This window comes from Lutjanus erythropterus, chromosome 8 (genome assembly GCF_056507025.1).
Source record: "Lutjanus erythropterus isolate fLutEry1 chromosome 8, fLutEry1.hap2, whole genome shotgun sequence".
NCBI classification, from domain to species: Eukaryota; Metazoa; Chordata; class Actinopteri; order Lutjaniformes; family Lutjanidae; genus Lutjanus; species Lutjanus erythropterus.
Genome location: NC_139324.1, coordinates 13,829,351 through 13,849,970, shown reverse-complemented (window position 1 = coordinate 13,849,970; position 20,620 = coordinate 13,829,351). Strand labels below are relative to the sequence as shown.

The 20,620-nt window shown below is 39.4% G+C and overlaps 1 protein-coding gene across 1 annotated transcript; it reads right to left on the bottom strand.

Moving 5' to 3' along the window:
* Positions 1-408: 408 nt before the first annotated feature.
* On the bottom strand, positions 409-16,026 carry LOC146322587 (uncharacterized). The gene is made up of 8 exons (XM_084724609.1): positions 14,895-16,026; positions 12,364-12,636; positions 9,786-10,040; positions 9,011-9,181; positions 6,470-6,601; positions 5,587-5,753; positions 3,440-3,706; positions 409-2,073 (listed from the first exon to the last, which is right to left on the bottom strand). Exons 1-8 carry the CDS (start codon positions 15,148-15,150, stop codon positions 1,897-1,899), a joined length of 1,698 nt encoding a protein of 565 aa, XP_084580735.1. The 5' UTR covers positions 15,151-16,026; the 3' UTR covers positions 409-1,896.
* Between the last annotated feature and the right edge of the window lie 4,594 nt (positions 16,027-20,620).

Below are 20,620 nucleotides of genomic sequence, written 5' to 3'. Positions count from 1 at the left end.
AGGAGCAACTGCAGTAGTAGTAGCATTTGGAGTTTGTTCAAACCAATAACAGAGATCAGGAGACCAGATTTTATGTTTCTTACTGGTTTCTGACAAGGAGCAATGTGTAAAATATGGCTACCTGTTGCAGGTCAGTCCAAATAAATAGGGGAAGCATATCACCAGAGTAACTGCTCCTCATTTATTATCTGATGTAACTGTCTTTGGCTGTAGCTAGCTTACTAGCTGCTGTTGTTACCTAACTTTACCCTAGTCTAACCAAACCAACAGAGGCATCAGATGAGAAATGCTCATGTACATCACCTTAAAAATGTGTCTCTGGGTTGTTTCTGAAGATTGATAAACAACAAATTTTGTCATTTCTGTGTGAAGACTTCAGTCATGAGAGTAGTAGAATATGATAAAACAGGCTGATAGGGTTTTTAAGGGAGGTTTAAACTACAATAGAGCAGTTTGGATGACCCAAGTACTGACTTTGGAAATTTATTTGTAATTAATGGTAGTGCTTAGCAAGTAAATCACAATAATGACCCAGTTGCTGTGTATTATCCCACTTATAGCATGGCTACTTACAAAAAAAAAGATCATTTAACAAAATACAGATTTGAAAATGAAAAAAAAAATCATTGAGAAGCTATGATCAGAACTGTGTTGATACAGAACTGCATTCATAGCAGCAGATGTACTGAACGGACACCTGACAGACAGAACAAGAAGCAGTTTGGGTCAAAAGACAGGTTTATGTATGGGCCTAATCTTCAAAAATGTTGCAGTACTGGATGTGAAAGTTTATTCTTGACCTCAGACACATTTGATTGACAAAAAATAAATACATTTAGGAGCTCTTAACCATGGCAACAAGTAGCAAGTGGACCTTGAGTTAAGATTTTTAACAAAATTTTTGAAAAATTTGTTGTGTTTTCGTGTGTGCAAATTCTGAATGCAGGTAAACTCATCTTATGTTTAGTATTCAGCATTTTCAAAGAAGAGAATAGAAAGTGAGAGCCAAAAGGCAGAGGAAAAACAAAAGAAAAAGAGGTAAATAAAATGTAAAATGATATATTGAAAAAGAAGTTGAATGCCAGCAAAAGAAACACAGGAAGAAATTTAAGAAAGGAGAGTAAGAGAAAAGGAAGGGCATAGGAAAGGGGAAGAAAGGAAGAAAATGAGATATCCAAGTAAGAAGGAATGAAAGCAGAGAGGAGGAGGACATCAGGAGAGGGAAAGATGGGAGGAAAGTATCTGACAAAAGGTGAAGCAAAGGACAGAATGAAGAGGAGAAGGAAAGAAGACAGAGAGACAAGAAGAAAGAAATAACTGTTATAAAGATAAAAATAGAGACAGATGATTGGCTCTGAAAGTTTCAGTGCCCAGGAGATGTTGCGCGCACACACATACACACACACACACACACACACACACACACACTGACCCCAGCATAAGTTAGCAACGGTCTCTGAGGGTGGTTGTCCTCTTGCTGAACTCACAAACACACACAGACACACACACAAATACACTCACAAATGCACACACTGTTCACATGGTGTTCAGGACACTCCCATTGGGATGAGCTGTCATCGCTGTGGTTACTGTCTGAGTTAGGACAGAAAACACACACGCACACACACACACACACACACACACACACACACACACACACACACACACACACACACACACCAGTGTCCACCAAATACACTGAAACTAAGTCCTAAGTTAAAACACACTGGCAAATATGCATGTGTGCATACGACTGTGTATGATCTGTGTGTGTCCGTAATTAATTTGTTTCACGCTCAGTCATTCTCTCCCTCTATCTCTCTCTCTCTCTCTGTCTCTCTGTCTCTCTTTCTCTCACTCTCTCTCTCTCTCTCAGTCAGTCTCAGTGTCTCTCTCTCAGTTGGTCCTCCTGTGTTTCTGGTGCCAGAGCGCAGTCGGCAGGTTCTGGCAGCCCTGGTACTCTCGTCGCATCTCACCATCTGTGAGAGGCGGCGTGGCATTGCAAGGGGCGCCTGCCAACGTCACATTTAAAAGGCCGGCCCATGGATCCAGGAGGCGAGACATCCCAGGACCCTAAAAATATCAGTGATGGGGAAGATTAAACGCTTATTTAATACATTAACAAGATAAAAATGTTTCGTTATGCCAGTCAATCAACCACTCAATCAATCTATTAGACTTTATTTATGTAGCACTTCTCATGCAAACAGAGTGCAACACAAAGCACTTTACACAATAAAGACAATAAAACACACACACACATAAAGCAAAGACTTTGTAATGGTAAAGACTAAAATAAGAATCGCAAAAAAAGATGGGAATTGAGGAAACACTATCATAAGCATAACCAACTACCTAACAACCTAACTTTAAATTATGCTCCACCAAACTCATTTGAGGAGGTTTAACTTTGAAAATGGCTGCCTTTTAGACGGAATGAGCAAAATAATAAAGACTTCGAAGAAAGTTTAGAGACTCGACCTAGCTGAATTTTATGATGGTGTCTCTTCTTTCTTATTCAGGCAACAAGTTTTTTAGTGGGCTAGCAAACAATATAACCTATGTTTTTAAAGGACCAGTGCTCAGGATTTCATTGCATGTAGCAGTGAGCTTGCAGATTGCAAACAGCTCGCCTCACTGCCCCCTTCCAAGCACGTCAGAGAACCCACTGTGGCTGTGAAACTCGTGCAAAACACTAAAGGCAATATCTAGAGCCAGTTTGATTTGTCGGTTCTGGGCAACTGTAGAAACCAGGCTTTCCACCATGGCAGGCTCCACAGAAGAGGACCTGCCCCCTCTTTAGATACAAGTAACAATTTCTGTCATTTAATGGAGCCTTCTTAGAGGTGAAAGTTACCCATGATGCCATGGGCACTAACACACTCCTGCACCATAACAATCATGTCAATCATTTGTACAAAGTGTGAGATGTAATTTAGCAGAAATGTTTGTAGTTGCATGCTGCAAACCACAAAAATCTATAGTCAATAAAGTACTTTTAGAAACCAGTGAAGCGCAGGAGATTTATTTGTCTGGCTTTAACTGTACAGCACTGACTTGAACATTTGCTAGCCAGCAAACAATATCACATTTGTTTTTAACAGAGAAGCATACAGAGTAGATAGCAGTTTTTACTCTTTTACTTGCTAGGTCCTGAAAGCACTCTATTTTTTATTTCATTATTTAGTTGTATTTATTAATTTATTTTATTTGGGTAAGCAAGCATCTCCATATTGATTAAACTGTTTGATTTTGGTTTACATCACTGAACTGGGATTTACTAAATTGATATTAGTTTTTAATTGTGCAATCAAGCTCAGCTTTATTTTAAACCTGGATTTATTCATTTTAAACCTAGTTTTGCCAAACTCCGATTAGAACTGTTCTCAGATTAAATTAATCTTTGTTAGTGCAACCCAGACTGAATGTGATAAATTACCTTCCCCAGGTGGTCTAACAGGCAGGTCGCAGAGTTGATATAGGACCAGCTGCTGTCCTCCCAGCCTGGATTCAACCTCTGGTGGTTGTGGGTCTGCCGCGTCTGACTCTGGATCAGAACCACGTTTAAGTGTTTCTGGGACCCTCGCAGCCTCTTGGACAGTACTCCACTGTAGCTCTGATCCACAAACAGCAAAACGCGAGTGGCTTTGCAGCCGGCCAGGTCGGCCAGCAGCTCGTTGACCGAGTATCGCTCCTTCAAATCAGCCTGGCAAGAGAGACAGAGAAGGAAGGGACAGAGTGTCAAACAGGCACTAGTAGGACTGAAACTCTTGAAGGATGCCTGTTTGGTGAATTGCTCAGGTAACCAGCATGCCATGTTCATGTTATATTATTCAGACCATAACTACAAGCAGCTGAGTGGGAAAGACTATTATGGAAAAAATTCAGTTTGTCACATGCAGTTGTTACTAAAATGTCTTTATATTGCCTTTGACTACCTGTTTGTTTCTGATAAGGCCTTCTTCTATGGGCGGCACCATTGCAAACGGCCCACAATTATTATAGTTATGATTATTATTGAGCATCTTGGCTCACTGAAAAGACTCTGCTACACTAAATGTAACTGGACCGTAATTAGTATCATTGTTAACACCTGTGTTTACTCTACTGTTCATATCAATATGGCTGCTGTGATTAGGTCTATTGTTTTTTCGACAAGTTTGATGTTTATTGCACATCGCCAGTAATAGAATTCTTACCAGGATGTGTGCACAGCCCGCTGGACGCAGTCTGACTGTTGACTGGTGTTAAACATTTCTCTGTAATAACTGCCTTCAACCAGATGAGCTCATATCCTCATTTTGAAAAACCTAAATGTGACGAAAGAAATGCTGCTGTCTGGGTGGTCCCGCTGTGCGTGTGTGTGTGTGTGTGTGTGTGTGTGTGTGTGGTGAGAGGAATCATCTTATCAAGCTGATAATGGCTCCCATGTGTATCAGATAAATGATTTTCCATTCAGTGTCTGTTTTAAAGACACCAGTCTGTTGGTGTTGTTGCTGTATCTCTGTGTGTGGTACATTCTACTGCATGACACTCCCTATACACGCACATATACACACGATATAGGAGAATAAACCATTGTGACAAGAGTGCCCACAACAATTATCTTCTTTTCCATTCACCTGTTTTATGCATATTTTCAAATTGTTTTGAGTGGAATTGATGGAAAATCTGATTTTTTTTTTAAGATTATTTTGTGGCTTTTTGCCTTTATTAAGATAGGACAGCTGAAGATATGACAGGAAAGGGGGGGGGGGGTAACACGCAGCAAATGTGCTGCAGGCGGGAATCGAACCAGCAGCCGCTGTAGAGGACTGATAGCCATATATATATATTATATTGACATGTGTGATTCCAGTGAGAAACAAACTGTCCTCACTCAGACTATTTTTTCAGAGTAGTACAGAGAGGACTGATAGAAAGTTGAACATTATGATGACACGGTGAAGGTGACCTTTGTCATCGCCTCGTTTGTGTGAAATTTTGTCATAATTAGTAAATGCATTCTTGAGTTTGTGAGTTTTGTGTGACCTTTGCCATTTGACAATCAAACTCAAATCAGTTTATCTTTGTGTCCAATTAAGGTTGAGGTGTTTTTGAGATATTATAGCCACAAGAATGGAATGGACATACGGTAGCAGTGAGCTTTGACCTTTAATCACCAAAATCTAATCAGTTCATCCTTCTTTGTTTGTTTGTTACACAGAACCACCTGTGAAGTCACCCTTAGAAAAGGGCAGGTACTTTCAGAAAGCACTTTTTTGGATTGGAATGGGAAGGACAGACAACCCACAAACATAATGCCTCCAGCCACAGCTGTTACTGGCATAACAAACACAAAAACATCAAGTTTTCTACTTTGTCTTCTGTTGTGTGAAATTTGTATTTACTTGACAACAGTTGTTTATCTTGACGAACCAAACTCCCAGTATTCTATAACAATAGAAAAAATGGAATCACACATTAATTTAAATTTTTTTTACTGTCTTTCTTTCGTACACACACTCTCTCCATCAAATCACTTTACTTAAACCCATACATGCTCAGTGTCTGATCACTCTGTGTGTCTGTGTTTGTCTGTCTTACAATGCCGTTGAGGTTGGCGTCCCACAGCAACATGGTTCCATCGTTACGTGTCGGCGAGTTCAGGTAGAGAACTAGTGTGTCGGCGCAGTGCTGCTTCCTGCAGACGTACGACACGTGGTTACGAATCACTGCTTTCTCTGTTGCAGAGTATACCCCCTCTACATCTTCTGTGGGAGTGAGGAGACAGGAGAGAGGAGTTTGGACAAGTTATAGACACGGTCAGTTGGTCAGGCCCGTCTTTGGTGGAGTTTTGCTGTTTTAGCCAAACCCTACTCAAAATTAACTTTTCTTTGTCTACTGAATCTTGTTTCTACATGGACACATAATACATTCTAAGCTGCTTCTTCTAAACTTTCTCAAGATGATCTTTTGCTTTTGCCCCTAACTAAATTGGAGAAAAAATAAGTGAAAAATATAAGGGAGGCAGGAAAATAAAATGCACATTGTACTATTTACATTCTGTAGAACCTGTGCTAAGTTTAGACAGGATCAAGTGCACAATTACAGCCACATGATATAAATTATGAGTCAATAAACTACTTAATTGAGGCCAAAAACACAACTCATGCTTTAATGATCTAAGTTACGCTGTCAGATATTTAAAGGATTGTTAAAAACATGGCAGTTTTAATGCTATGAATGCCTTTTAAAAAAATATTTTGAATTTATGCTCTGTGGAGATTTTTGCTCTATCTGAGAAATCAATGACAAACTGAAAATATCCTTGCAAAAAATACAGTGAAGTAACAGACAAAGTATTACTGAGGCTAATTGGACTCATGTAGTGAAATATGTTTTGCTATGTTTCACTGAGAAAGTGCATTGTAGAACTTAAACTGATGAGACAGATACATGAAAAGTTGATAAAGCAGCATCGTCTTACCAGGAAGCTGTCCACTGCTGGCAAAGAAGGTCTTGATGTGATCTTTATGGAAGCCATTGTTCTGCAGCATTCTATAGAACTTCTGGAGATTCTGTACATGACGCTGGAACGTCATCTGCTGCTGCCAGCCACCTGCAGTGTACATACACACATTTTCAGAGGGCACTGTGAACACAGCACAGGACTCTTAGTAGTTTGATTTTGATTTGCAACAACAGAGTGACTTTCTATTAGTCACACAGATCTGCATGCACTTGCTCCTCGGAAAGGAGGTTGTTCTTCTGACTTTGGTTCATGAACTTTGAAGTCTTTATATGGAAACAACATGGATGCTACAAAAAGTAGGGTTAGGTTATTTTTGTTTAAGTATCTGTTGATGGTTGACTGAGACCACCACCCCAATGAAGATAATATTATTATTGAAATATGCTGAAACACTGAAGCTTTATATTACAAAGTGATTTTTCACACATTTCTTAAAACCACTAAAATATCACTTTATCTGACTTGTTATCAAGGTTAATGATAATATAACTAATCTAACGTCAATCTAATTGGACAGCAACTAAGGATTACAATCTAATACCATATCATGAATTATATGTGAGCAAAAAATGGATCTGCAAAATGTAACTTATAACACTAGTTCGAAAAAAAAAGAATGCAATGATTTGCAAATAAGTTTTAATCTATTATGAGTTGAATAAAGTACAAAGACAAGAGATTTAAACACTCATTCTTTTTATGATATCTGCAACATATTCCAAAAAAGGCGGGACAGGGACATGTTTACCAATGTGCACCAATGTACCAAATCGCCTTTTCTTTTAACACCCAATAAGCATCTGGGTAAAAGACAATGTTTTTTTTGTAGCTTTCAAAGTGAAATTCTTTCTCATTCTTGCTTGATGAATTCAGGTGCCCGACAGTCTGGGGTCTCAGTTGTCACATTTTGTGCTTCATAACGCGCTTCACACATTTTTAGTGGGACACAGGTCTGAACTGCAGGCAGACCAGTCTACTACCTGAACTCTACAAAGCCACAGTGTTGTAACATGGACACAATGTGACATTGTCTTGCTGAAATAAGCAGGGACATCTCTGAAAAAGATGTTGCCTGGATGGCAGCGAATGTTGCTCCAAAACCTGTATGTGCCTTTCAGTATTAATGGAGCCTTCTTAGAGGTGAAAGTTACCCATGATGCCATGGGCACTAACACACTCCTACACCATAACAATGCTTGCTTTTGAACTTTGTGCTGGTAACAGTCTGGATGGTCCTTCTCTTCTATACCCTGGATGACACAATGTCCATGATTTCCAAGAAATGTGGACTGGTCAGACAACAGCACAGTTTTCCTCTTTCCATCAGACCATCTCAGATGAGCTCAGGCTCAGACAAGTCAGTGCCATTTCTGAATGTTGTTGATATATGACTTTTACTTTGTGTGGTAGAGTCTTAACTTGAATTTGTAGATGCAGCAATGACCTGTGTTTACTGACAATAGTTTTCCAAACTGTTCCCAAGCCTGTGTAGTAATATCCTTAAGACAATTGTGTTTTTTTTTTGATGCAGTGCTGCCTGAGGGATCAAAGGTCATGGACATTTATTTATGTGCCCACTGTGTGCAGAGATATCTGATTTCTGATTGAATCTTTTTATGATACGATAGATTGTAGATGATGAAATCCCGAAATTTCTGCAGTTTTTTGTTGAAAAACTTTGGTCTCCACCTATTTGCTCACACAGTTTTTCACAATGTGGTGAACTTCACCCCAGCCTTGCTTGTGAACAGCTGAGCCTTTCGAGGATGCCCCTTTAATAACCAATCATGATACTGTCGCCTGTTAATAATTAACCTGTTTACCTGAGTTTTTTGAGCATTCCACAACCTTTCAGTGTTTTGTTGCCCCTGTCCCAACATTTTTTAAACATGTGGCTGACTTCAGATTGTTTTCCACAAAGCAATAAAGTTTAGCAGGTTATTAGATATCTTGTACTTGTACCGACTTCAACTGAATATAAGTTAAAAAGGATTACAAATCATTGTATTCCATTTTTATTTATGTTTTACATAGCACCCCTTCTTTTGGAATTGCTGTTGTAATAAAAAGTTAGGAATCAGATAACAACTCAGCAAGTCGTGTAATAAAATTTTTTCAGACTTTTCTATGAGGGAACTCATTTTTTGAATTATTCGTACACCACATGAATGCAGAAAGCAGCACCAGAGAACCAGGCTCTTGCTCAAGCTACTGTGGTCATGTCTTGCTAAGCTAACATTAACTGAGGCACATGGTTTCTGAATGCTGAGTTGTAACATTTACTAATATTTGATCAGGGTGCAAAGTTAACTGTTTTGTTCAATGGCCAAATTATCAGCCACTCAACAGATCATTGTTACCTTACCTTGTCATGAAGCAAATCTACCTTGTATATTTACCAGCATTTGGCTGGTGATAATTTTGTGTCATGTATTTCATTGTAGTAATGCAGAGATAATGTTGAGCTACGTGGTCGAGGCACACAAACTGTCCTACCTGAGATGAGCACGGCATGGTCACAGGTCTGGTAAAGTCGGCAGGAGAGGTGAGTGGCCAATGGCTGTTGGTGGCAGCGTCTGGTATTTTTATTTAGCTCACAACTTGAGACGGGTAAACTGGGAGGGCCCATTGGCAGAGGCTGGGGGCACCTTGCAAACTCTGCATGTTCTGTTGCAGGAGGAGGAATGCCAGAAATAAAAAAAAAAGTATTACTATCACAGAAAATGCACGGGTGCTTCTCTGGAAAACAACTTATAAATAAAGCAGAGCCACACTGCTGAACATGTTTCCTGACATCAGGTCCAATCAAAATTGGCTTGCTCATATACTCAGCGGCAAGCGGGTTTAAATAGGTCACAATCAACAATTAAGGAATATTTTATCCCAACATATTTATGGTTTTATCTAGAGGATTGTCTTATGTTTGCCATAACAACATGATGCCATTTGCCCTGCGGTTTTTCTCACAAAGTTGCTGGCAGAGCCTGCAGGTGTGGGTGGTCTTGGCATTACATGAGAATAATTGTGCATTTCACTCAGAAAACCTCCTACCAAGAACAATGCAACAGAATGCCACTAAACTGTAAAGCTCAGGTGGTGTTTAACAACCTTCATTTTACTAAGATGATTTGGCATGTTTTCTTCACATCTTAAACTTTGGTAATGTTTACCCTTGCAACACCATGAGACCCTCCACCTTTTTGTTACTTAAAAGGAGCTGGCTGGATTTTGTTCAGATCAGTGAACTTGATAGAAGAAGCGAACGACCCACCAACACATCTGAGTCTCTGCGTTCGGTTGCTGTCTCCGACTCCGACCACCAGTGGAAGGAAGTGGACTTCACAGAGACCTCCAGCGGCTCGTTCCACCAGACGGCTGCTACTGCTAGTGGTAATACTGCCACTGCGTAGTGCCCCTCCTGCCAGACGGCTGTGTCCATTACCCATAAGCCTCTCTGGCCCGGCTTGCCGACGCTTCAGCTGGTTCTGACAGCGACCCTTCAAAGCCAGAGTCAAACACTCTTCACCTGAAGACGCAGGGAGGGAAAGACGTGATTTACTTGGAGACAAGTTTAGCAAGCTTTTATACTTCTATATTCTCTTCTCATTTTTTCCTTCTCTTCGTCCCAAACCTCTCTTTCCTGCCTCCTTCTATTTTCACTTGCCTGCTGGCCTCTGGCTGGTTAAATGAGGTCTAAAGAAAGTTTCGCCCTAAAAGACTTTGGTTCAAAACCATTTACAGGACCCAGCAGGGGGCACAGTGCAGTGTGTGTGAGTATGAATAATTGACAGGTGTGAGTTCGTGTAACATGGAGCCAAATTCACCTCAACATCTGGCCCTAACCCCTCTCACAGCGGGAGGTCAACAATTTGCACTTTCAAACACGTCTCTTTGACTCAAATAGTGAGGACCGTCACAGAATACATTCCTCTCCTGTCCCTTTGGACCATTCCTACATGAATAAAGCACTTTGAAAACACTTATTTTACTGGCCTTTTGGCCTTTTATCCACTGTAAAGACGTTGTTTGCCACCACCAAAAGTGAACCTTTTTAGAAACAGTGATGTTTGATTGTCAACCCTTTTACAACTATGACCAAAATAGTCTCACTTTGTCATTAGTTTCACGAATCCACTGTGCAAAATTGTGACTTCATTTATGGCCAAGATTTAAGATAAAATAGCTATAGAATATATGGATTACAAACTTTGAAGATGAAACAAAGACATTTTTGTATTTACCCACAAGCGTGAGGACTTTAATCAAGCTTTCAGACCTGCATACATTACCTTAACAGTTAAAGTTCTTTCAAGTTTAGAGCAAGGGTTAAGGCTTAATTTTGCTCTAAACATTGCAAATATCATCATTCAAAGTCTAACACTCAAGTAAGTTATCACAAAGGTAGAAGTGCAAGAACAAACACAGGCAAAACCATATGAGATGTTGGTGTGGGCAAAAAGTGCGTGAGGACATGGCTGGGTCAAAAGCCTTCTGAGCAGGAAAGTGTCCTGCATCAGACAATGAGCTAAAAATGGAGCTTTCAGAGGGCGAGACCATGCACAGTCAACTTTAACTTTCCCTTCTGCTTGAGTTAAATGCAGAACTTTGCACACACACACATACACACACACACACAGTCATGTGGACTTTGCAGGCAGCCTCATATTGCTGCTACCATTGTTATTGTAAAACAGCACTTACAAGGTCAGCCAACAACAACCAACAATCAAGCAATAAAGTTAATAAAAGTCTGAGAATAAAGCCTTAAAATGTTCTGTTACTCAATCTAGCTTGAGCAAAGTTTGCAGTTTATTGAACAACACAGTGAAGACAGACATACAGATGTTATACAGAATGATTGACTTTTAATTTTTAAGCCAAAATATTCTTGAATGACAGTCTGCTGTCAAGTATCTGTGTGACTTAGCTGGGGTGATATGGGTACCATAAACAGTTTTAACAGCAGGATAATCAGAGACTCTGGTGGATGTGGACACAGAGACTTGGTCTTATCTTTATTTTCAACAAGTCTATGACTAAGAAGTTGTATTATAAAGCATCAGAGCCAGACTGAAGATGAGCTATGTTGTAATAGAACTGGGAGCATACAAAATTGAATCATCTGCATAAAAGTGAACATTTCAGTAGTGATAAGGAAGAAAAAATGTTTTTATGAATGAATGAATTATGAATAATCTAAATTGTGATGGACAGAGAACTTTTGACTCTTTAAGACCCATTAATGATTATTACTAGTACTTTGTCTACTTCATCAGCCCTCTCCCCATAGAAATTACATTTATAAACAACTATTTTGCAAAGGGAAATGTAATGCTGACCAGCTTGCCAAGATGCAAAAAAAAAAAAATGTTCAGCAACAATGTATTTTATTTGTTTTCCACCAAAACAGGCAATCTCGCAACACACTATCCAGTCACAGTGACAACAACATTATTCAAAAGTCAGCAGTGACTTGAGACATGAGATTTCTTATTAATATTTAACTGAAAGGTGGTCTGTCCTCAACCTTTTGTTCCAGGAATCTGGATGTGAACTGGGCTATTAATATACCATAATAGTATTGTAATAACATAATTTCTTTGGAACAGGATTGCTCTTACCACTACTATAACAATACCACTACTACTGATACCACTGCTATTACCACTGCTATGTTATTGTTAGTACAAATACTAATGCTACTGCTGTAAATCTAAAGCTCCTATCACTCCAAAATTAACAGACATTTTGTATATTTTAATGTTTGTTAATGTATGAAAAAATGCCCTTTATTTTTGATTATGATGACTTAACATGTGCAGAAAGACTGTCAGTGTCTGCTGACTCACCCAGGTAAATGCCATCCAGATGGGAGCATCTCTTCTTCGTCACATTCACGTCCACATAGAAGAGGACCACCGGGTGCCCGAAATTCTCCCCAGGGCTCGGATCCAGCACCAGCACGGCATCGTGGGCCGTCGAGCCCGGGAAGGGTTGCTGGAGTCTGTGTGGACCTTCCCCTCCATTCAGTACCTGACTGACGCTGAAACCTCCCCGTGGTTTGGAGCTCATCATCCCACCTGAGGAGTCCGGCAGGATGGCCAGAACTTTGTCTGAGTTACCTGGAGGGTTTTGGAAGACGGTGTCCACAGGTATCATCAGTGATACACAGAAACACTGTTACACTCAATAGCTGGACTTCATATTATTGAAATATTACTCTGATATCATCAAAGGTATAATATATGTACCATTTCAAACAATAACTTCACTTTGACTTTAACTATATTGAGTATCACAGTGATAGTACAATACTACATGAGAGAAACAACTCCTTTAAATACTCTGAAATGCTTTAAACTCAGACTGAGTAAAATCTGTAATAACATTTTAGGAGAATTTACATTATCTGTTCCCAGTTGCATAAAACCACTATGGTAAACTTTTCCCTTCAATTTTTATCCAAGGATTTCTCAGGAAAAAATGAGTTGCATAAAATCACCGCAAGGATTTCCTTAGGATGATGTAACCCTTTAACTGTTTGTAGAAAGTTCTTAGCAACCAGTTAGCTTAAAGCCTAATTAAGTGCGCTAAGCTCGCTAATATCTGACAATGATGCTAACTAGAATGCACATGTACGTTCATAGTGCCATAGTCTACAAACCTGGGCCAGGAGACAGTTGAAGAGGCTTTATGCAATGCTCCCAAAAGAACTCCTCAGCTCAGGGAAACATGTTGTTTAAAGGACAAACTTAAGTGTGACACTCAAGGCAGTTTATGGAACCAGGCACTGGTAAACTCTGTAGGCCTACATGATGTTCTTTTTTTTATATGGGTTTAAAATGACTTGTTGCATAACTTGCACATGCAATGATTTTGAGTTTTTACTCCAAGGCCTTTTGGCCAGACATTTTGACATAGTAGTCATAGTGCTGTCATAAAGCACATATGTTACTAATAACATTAACAAGGGCTCTGTTCTATTTAAGTGTCCCAGTAAGCATGACAGTGTGACAGTGAGCCAGCATGCACAATAACAGGACACCAAAGCTGAAACAACTAATGAGTTCATTATTATTACTCCTGTGCTTTTTCTATTGTCAAATGTTTTCTGTGGAGAAAAGGGTTGGTTTTATTTACCCATAAAGACCTTGTGGTATGCTTTTGGCCCATCTTGTCATTTACGACATTCAGGGGTGTAAGTAATGAATTACTACTTGTGTTACTGTCGTAGTACTGTTTTTGGGTACTTTTATATATTTTATATATTTTTCTAGTTTTTTTTTTTTCCAAGTCTGTAAGTATACTCATAATTGAGTACACATTACACCATGTAATCTACTTGGTTACTTTTAAAATCATAATTAAGCGGTGAGTAGGCCTACAATTTGACTTAATATCCAAACTGTCATCTGCATTTCTGTAGCCAATAAGATTATCCGATCCCAAATGAGCCAATGAAAACCATGACATACAGACAAAAACCAATATAAACAAAACGCTCCAACAGGCTCAGGTTTGGAGCGTGACTGGTGTCCAGAACAGCACGGGAGTTGTGACTAATTTAGTCTGGAGATTTGGAGAAAAAGAAACCCCTTTGATTAAATGCCTGCTACTGATAATGCCTTAAACATCAATGCTTAAAAAGTAGCCAATAATCTGATTAGTTCTTGAGAAGAATACATAAATACTTTGTACTTTTACTTAAGTATTTTTTACTCCAGTTTTACTAGTTTAGTAATATTTCAGTAATGTAACTACTACTTGAGGACAGATTTTCAGTACTCTTTCCACCACTGATCACATTGCATTTTGGCTGAAAATGTTTTATAATGAAAAACAATAATAATACTAATTAAAACAAATAAATTAACAACTATTTAAAACCTAAACATTAATAGATTCATCTTTCTCTGGATTTCAGCAATATAAATTGTATCATTCAAGTAGTAAACAACAAATTCAGACTCTTTCAGTTGTTCTTTTTAAGGCAATAGACTGATTTTTGCACCTATAAATCAGTATGATCACTAAAATCTTTTATCAGATCTGTGTTAGTCATTTTTAAGCCAATGCGTTGATTTTCCTTATTCCTTTATTATCATGAAATTGATTTACTTATTCCTTATTCCTTACTTACCTCTCCAAAATGGACAGCTAAACATATATAGAAATAGTCTGACTGAAAAATTTTAAATTAAAGCTACTACAAAGAATTTTTAACTTGTTTCTCAGTGGACGCCAGGTATTTGTATCATCAAGTATACTATAATTATAAACTCCACCAAACCATCACTCACGATTAAAAAAAACAGAAAAACAAAGAAACATAAAAGAAAAAAGTGATGAAAAAGTGATGGGTGACCTTTGGCCTCCCTACCTGCAGCTGTGCGTGGCTCCGAGACGTAAACGGCCACAGCGGACAGTGGCAGGTGGGCGAGCCGCCTGCACTCGGCCTCAGACAGCGCAGACATGCGGAGGCACCGGTCCAGCTGGTCCCACTGCAGTGACTGGAGGCCTGAGCGGACCCAGCGCTCCAACCGGCCCGGGGCCATGCTGCCCGCTGGTGGGGCCGCCACCGCAATGTGGAGGACGAGGATGGAGAGAGGAGCTGCAAGAAGCACCAGGAGCCTCATTGTCACACCTTCTGGTTCTGTACTTGTGATGTGCCCTTTAAAACTTTTGTCCTCCTTTCCTGGATCCTTTTTTCTGTATTTCTCCTTTATTTGTTTTTATTCCTTTGTTTTGTCCTTGTGTTGCTCTTTACTCTCACTTTTCCTCTTGGTTCATCCTTCTTTTTTGCCTCTTTGTTGTCTTTAAATCTCCTTGTCCTCTTTTTTCTCACTTTTTTAAAAATATTTAATTGTCCTCTCTTCTTTTCCCCTTTATTGCTCAGTATCCTAATTAGTCCTTCACTTTTGACTCTTTGCACCTGTGTTTCTGTAGCTTCCTTTCACTTTTTTGGTCGGACCTTGAACTTTTCCTGCTCTTTTTCAGAATAATTTATTAAAATCTTCAAAATCTAAAAGGTGAAAATGAATTTTGAATGAAATTTCCTTGATTTCGTCAGCTGATGTCCCTCCTTTTCTTCTTTGTCTTCCTTTAAGTGAAGTTCACACAAATGTTGCTCTACAACATCTTTGATCAATAATAGGTTGACAGAAAAACATCCTCTTTTGGTTCTTTTTCTGCTTTACTCCTCCTTTTTTTCTGGATTTGGGAAAAAACACAAAACTTTGTGGTTGCAGTTTTCTTCTTTTACTCAACCTTTATTTTCATCTTTGTATCTCCTTTTATTTCTTCTTGTCTTTGCATCTGAGTGGATGTAACAGACACCGACATCCTCTTTTAGTTGTTGTGACAATTAAGCCCCTCTTCCTGCTTTTCCTGTGTCACTTTTTCTTCTTTATTCCTCTTTTCTTCTGGATTTCAGAGGGGACAATATATCCAATAGACAATAGTCTCCAAAGGCACCAATTTACACTTTTTTGGTGGTTCTCTTCTTTTGTTGATAGACTTTTCTCCCACTCCTCCTCTTCTTCTTCTTTAGTCCTTTTTCAGAGGAATAATTTATTCAGTTTACCAGAAGAAGCTCCAAGCTCTGTGTTGGTTTGGAAGGTGAGAGATCATCCTGGAGTAATGAGAGGAGACAATGATGTCCTGTTGAAGGAAACTGAGAGAACAGAGCCAGTTTCTTGCTTTACTGCAATTTGTCCTGCAGGAGACTCTTTGCTCTCAGTGACACTTGAGACTGGATGGTCCACAGCTCCGGGGACAGACTGGAGCGCTCCTGCTGCTCTATACCCACCCACTGCTCAGCTTCAGTCTGCTCGCTCTCTCCTGCTCCTCTCTTTATCTCTCTCTCACTCTCTCTCCCTCTCCCTCTCTCTCTCTCTCTCCTTCACACACACAAACACACACACACATCCACACACTTCTGTGTTTGCAAGCTCTGACATGTCAGAATGAAAGAAGGAAGGACAAGAAGACAAAATCTGAGTGAAACAATGCATGAGGAAAGAGAAGGAAGTGGGAGAGGAAAGATATAAAGGAGGAATGAAGAGATAAAAACATTGTAACGGGAAAAAGAAGTAGTGAAAGAAGATAGAGGAGACAAGAAGAGGAAGAAGAAAGAAGAGATGGACAACAGGAAAAACTAAAGGAGTAGAGGAAAACTGCTAGGAAAGAAAGGAATAAGAGAGGAAGGAAGTGGAAACAGGAAGGAAGTGAGAAGAAAAGGGAGGAAAATAAAACTGTAGAACAGGAGAAGTAAAGAGGAAAGGAGAGAATGAGGAGACCGCATAGAAACAAAGGAAAAAGAGGGAATGAGAGAGGAAAAGAAACAGAGGAAATGGGGAGAAGAGGCAAAAAGGGAGGGGATAAAGAGGCAGAAAAGAGGGAAATATGAAGAAGAGCATGCAGGGCAGGAGAAGAAAGAAGAAAAGGAAGGGAAGCATGCAAATAAAGAAAGAAGGGACACAGGAAAGGAAACTGTTGGAAGTGAGAAAAGAGGGATATGAGAAAAACAAAGGGACATGGGAACGAAAGAGGAAAGGAGGGAATGAGGAGAGCAAAAGGAAAAGAAGAAAAAAGCAGAAAGGAAAGAAAACAGGGTGAAAGTAAGAGGAGAGGAGAGGAGAGGACAAAGAGGCAGGGCAGAGGAAACTAGGAAAAGAAAAGTAACAAGGAGGGAAAGATGAAATAAAGAAGAGAGGGGAAAGAGAGAACAGAGGATGGGAAAATGTCCAAATGAGAAGGAGGAGAGGAAATGAAAACAAAGGGCATGATGGAACAGAGGAAAGAATGGAATGAGAAGGGAAACAAACAAAAGAAAGAAGAGGGAAAAGAAGAAGGAAACAGAAATCAGAAGAAAAAGAACAGAGCTGGGGAAGGAAGGAAAGGAGGAAAGGAAAAGTGAAGAGGAGGGAGAGGATGAAATAAAGACACTAAGGAAACAAGAGGATAGGAAGAGAACAAGGAAACAAAACAAACAGGGGGGAGAGGAAGGGGTGGAAGGAAAGGAAAAAAGATGAAGAGGCAGTAAAGATGAAAGTAGGGGAGGAGGGATGTAAAAGTAAAGATAAGGGAAATTATGACATAAAGAAAGAAGGAAAGACAATGAATGGAAGGACAATGAATTGGAGGGTGAAAAGGAGGAAAGAAGGAAATTAGAGAGTACAGGTAAACTGGAAAAGAAAGAGAAAGAGGAATAAGAGGAAAACTATAGGTCAGGGAAAGAAAACAGGAAAGGAGTAAGGGAGGAGAGCAAGAGGAGAGGGAGGCAAAAAGGAGGGAGAACGGAAAACAGGGTGCAAAGAGGGATGGGAGGATTGAGAGTAATGAAATGAAGAGGCAGGAAAGAGGAAAGTAGGTGAGGAGGAGAGAGGAGAGAAGAGAGAAGAATAAGAAAAGAATTGAAGTAGGAAAGAGAGAAGACAGGAAACAGGAAGGAGAAAAAGGTGGGAGAGGAAAACTGTAGGACAGGGGAGGAAAGAGGGGGAGGGAGGGATGAGGAAAATTAGACATAGAGGCAGGATAGAGGAAAGGGGGGAGCAGGGAAGGAAAAGTGAAGAGGAAGGAAACGATGAAACAAGCACAAATTTGCAGTAGCGTGGACCACTGCAGTGTGTGTACACACATGCATTCACACATACACACACACAACCACTTGACCTCCAGTGCTAAAGGTTCATTGAGTTAATAAAGCTAAGGTATAGAGGTCGAGGCAAACCCCCAACACCGAAACAAACAGACAACTAGTTACAGAGCGGTCATGGCTGAAATATTTGGGTGAGGCTAACCTGAAATACTTTCTCATGAGATATCTGATGCCTCCCACAAGAGTCTACAACAAATGCTTCATGAGTTATGAAAGAGGGCGTGACTAAATGTAGGGAACGGATCATAAGTCACGAATGAAAAACGTAACTCTGCCTCCCACAAGAGTCTACCACAAACGGTTTATTAGTTTGGTCATGAATCCATTTAAAAGTGCTGCACCTTTTTGTTACAGGCCACTCCCACTGCCATACCCCCTTCTGCTGGTTGTCATGAATCCACACACACACATGCACACGTCAGAAAAATGTGATGGATCAGCCAGTCGATGGAGTAACTTATAGAACTGCTGGTCACAGCTGATAAAGAAAAGATGGAAAGGAGAGAAGAAAAGAGAGAAAACTGCAAGAAAGTGTGAAACAAAGTGGGAGAAGAAGAGAGGGAAAGGGTGGGGCAGGAGTAGAAAGAAGAAAAGAGGAGAGAGGAATAGAAAGGAAATAGGCACATGATAAGAAGAAGAGGGAAAGAGAGGGACAGAGGAGACAGAAGGGGTATGAGAAGAAGGACAGGAGCACAGGAGGAGAGGGGTTTGTTTTTGCAGGCCTTGTCACCAGTGAGCCCTCTAGTGATGAAAATTGTGCTGTACAATCCTTTTCTGGTCGTGAAGGCAAGGAACCAAAGAAAGATAAGAGCCAGCCACTACTAAAATTAAGTGTTGGTATAACTGATATCCTCCATTTGAGTGCATAAAAGCAGCTTTGGTGCACTTCAAAAAGTTTTCTTTCCAGTCAGTATTCTGAACAAGAGAAGACAAATAAAGTTTTGCTTTTCAAACTGATGGAACGTCAGCAGAATAGAAATTAGAAATGGAACTATTCCTTCTCATGTGCTCCTCTTTTTTTTAAGATGATTAACTGGGTATGACTCCCTAATTAAAATAAGTAACACCCATGTTACTTAATTTCTTTCTTTCTTATACAGCCAGGTTTACCTTCAGATTTAAACATTTAAATATCAATGTTCATGTGAAGCCAGGTGTCACTGCCATAGCCAACCCTACAACACCTACCTCAAACAAACTTAAGACCCTTAAATTGAACTTGATTATTTCGTTTCCTTGTTTAAAATTACCAAGAACAAAGGAAGAGAATTACATTTTCAGGCTGGGGTATGCAATTCTGGAGAAGCACTCGAATGCTGACTCCCATTCCCAGGTTGTCACATCTTGACATTTTGGGTTGAAAGCACAGTCTTAAGCACCTGCGTTAATGTATGTGTTTGCAGGATCCTTCATTTCCATGCTTCCCATTCTTTGTCTATGTACACAGCTGTGCAGTGTATTTTGGTAGCTCCAGAGCCTTTCCAGAGATGGGTCATTACTTTTGCATTTGCATAAAAGTGAAGCCTAGTTTACTTTATGCAAATCAGGAGCTTACAGCAAAACCTTAAAACCTTAAAACAAACTGTTGTGGATCTAAATTAAGGACTAAGGTTATTATTATCATTACTGAACAAACTGTGTCAGTAGTGGTTGGTACTAACAACAGAATGTTCAACTAAAACCATCTGCTGGTGGCAGAATATTAATTTCTTTTTAGGCTACATTTTTTAATTTGGCTGACTAATATTGTATGTATTGGGGGAAAAATAATATTGATGATGTCAACCTATATGTCCTATATATAATATATAGGATGGAGGGTTTTACATAGGCTAAAGATGGCATTTCCTACATGTAATCACTTGTGATTACTTTATCATCAGTGGTCCTCTCGGGGTGTGCTCTGGATTACAGCTGCAAATAATTTTCTTTTGTAAAGCACAGAGTTGGGACAAAATAAAGTAAGAAGTAGGCCTAAATGTTATTGATTTTGCGTTGCCTAAACTTGCAATCAAATTACAGTCTTGTTTTTCTGAGAGTGGTTGTATTTATTTCCACAGTTACCTTGTGTAAGATTACATAACTAAGAACTACAACTTTGTAAATTATTTGTTCATGTATATTTATTTTACATACAAGTGGCCTAAATAGGTTGGATGCCACAGAGAAAGAAGCAGATAATGAAAGCAAGTAATACAAAAATGTCAAATCATTTATTTCACATACATCATTTCCAATGAGTAAAATATTCAGAACAACTGTTAAAACACAAAAAGCACACAGAAATAAATAAGTTTTGTGTCTGATGTTATTGTGAGGGTATAATAAAATATATTAACTAACTATTACAATGACAAACTAAAAGGAAACTTATTTAGTGTGATGATGATAATACAACACTCATTGAATGTTGGTGCGGTCTGTCGGCCAGTGGAGGGCGCTCTGAT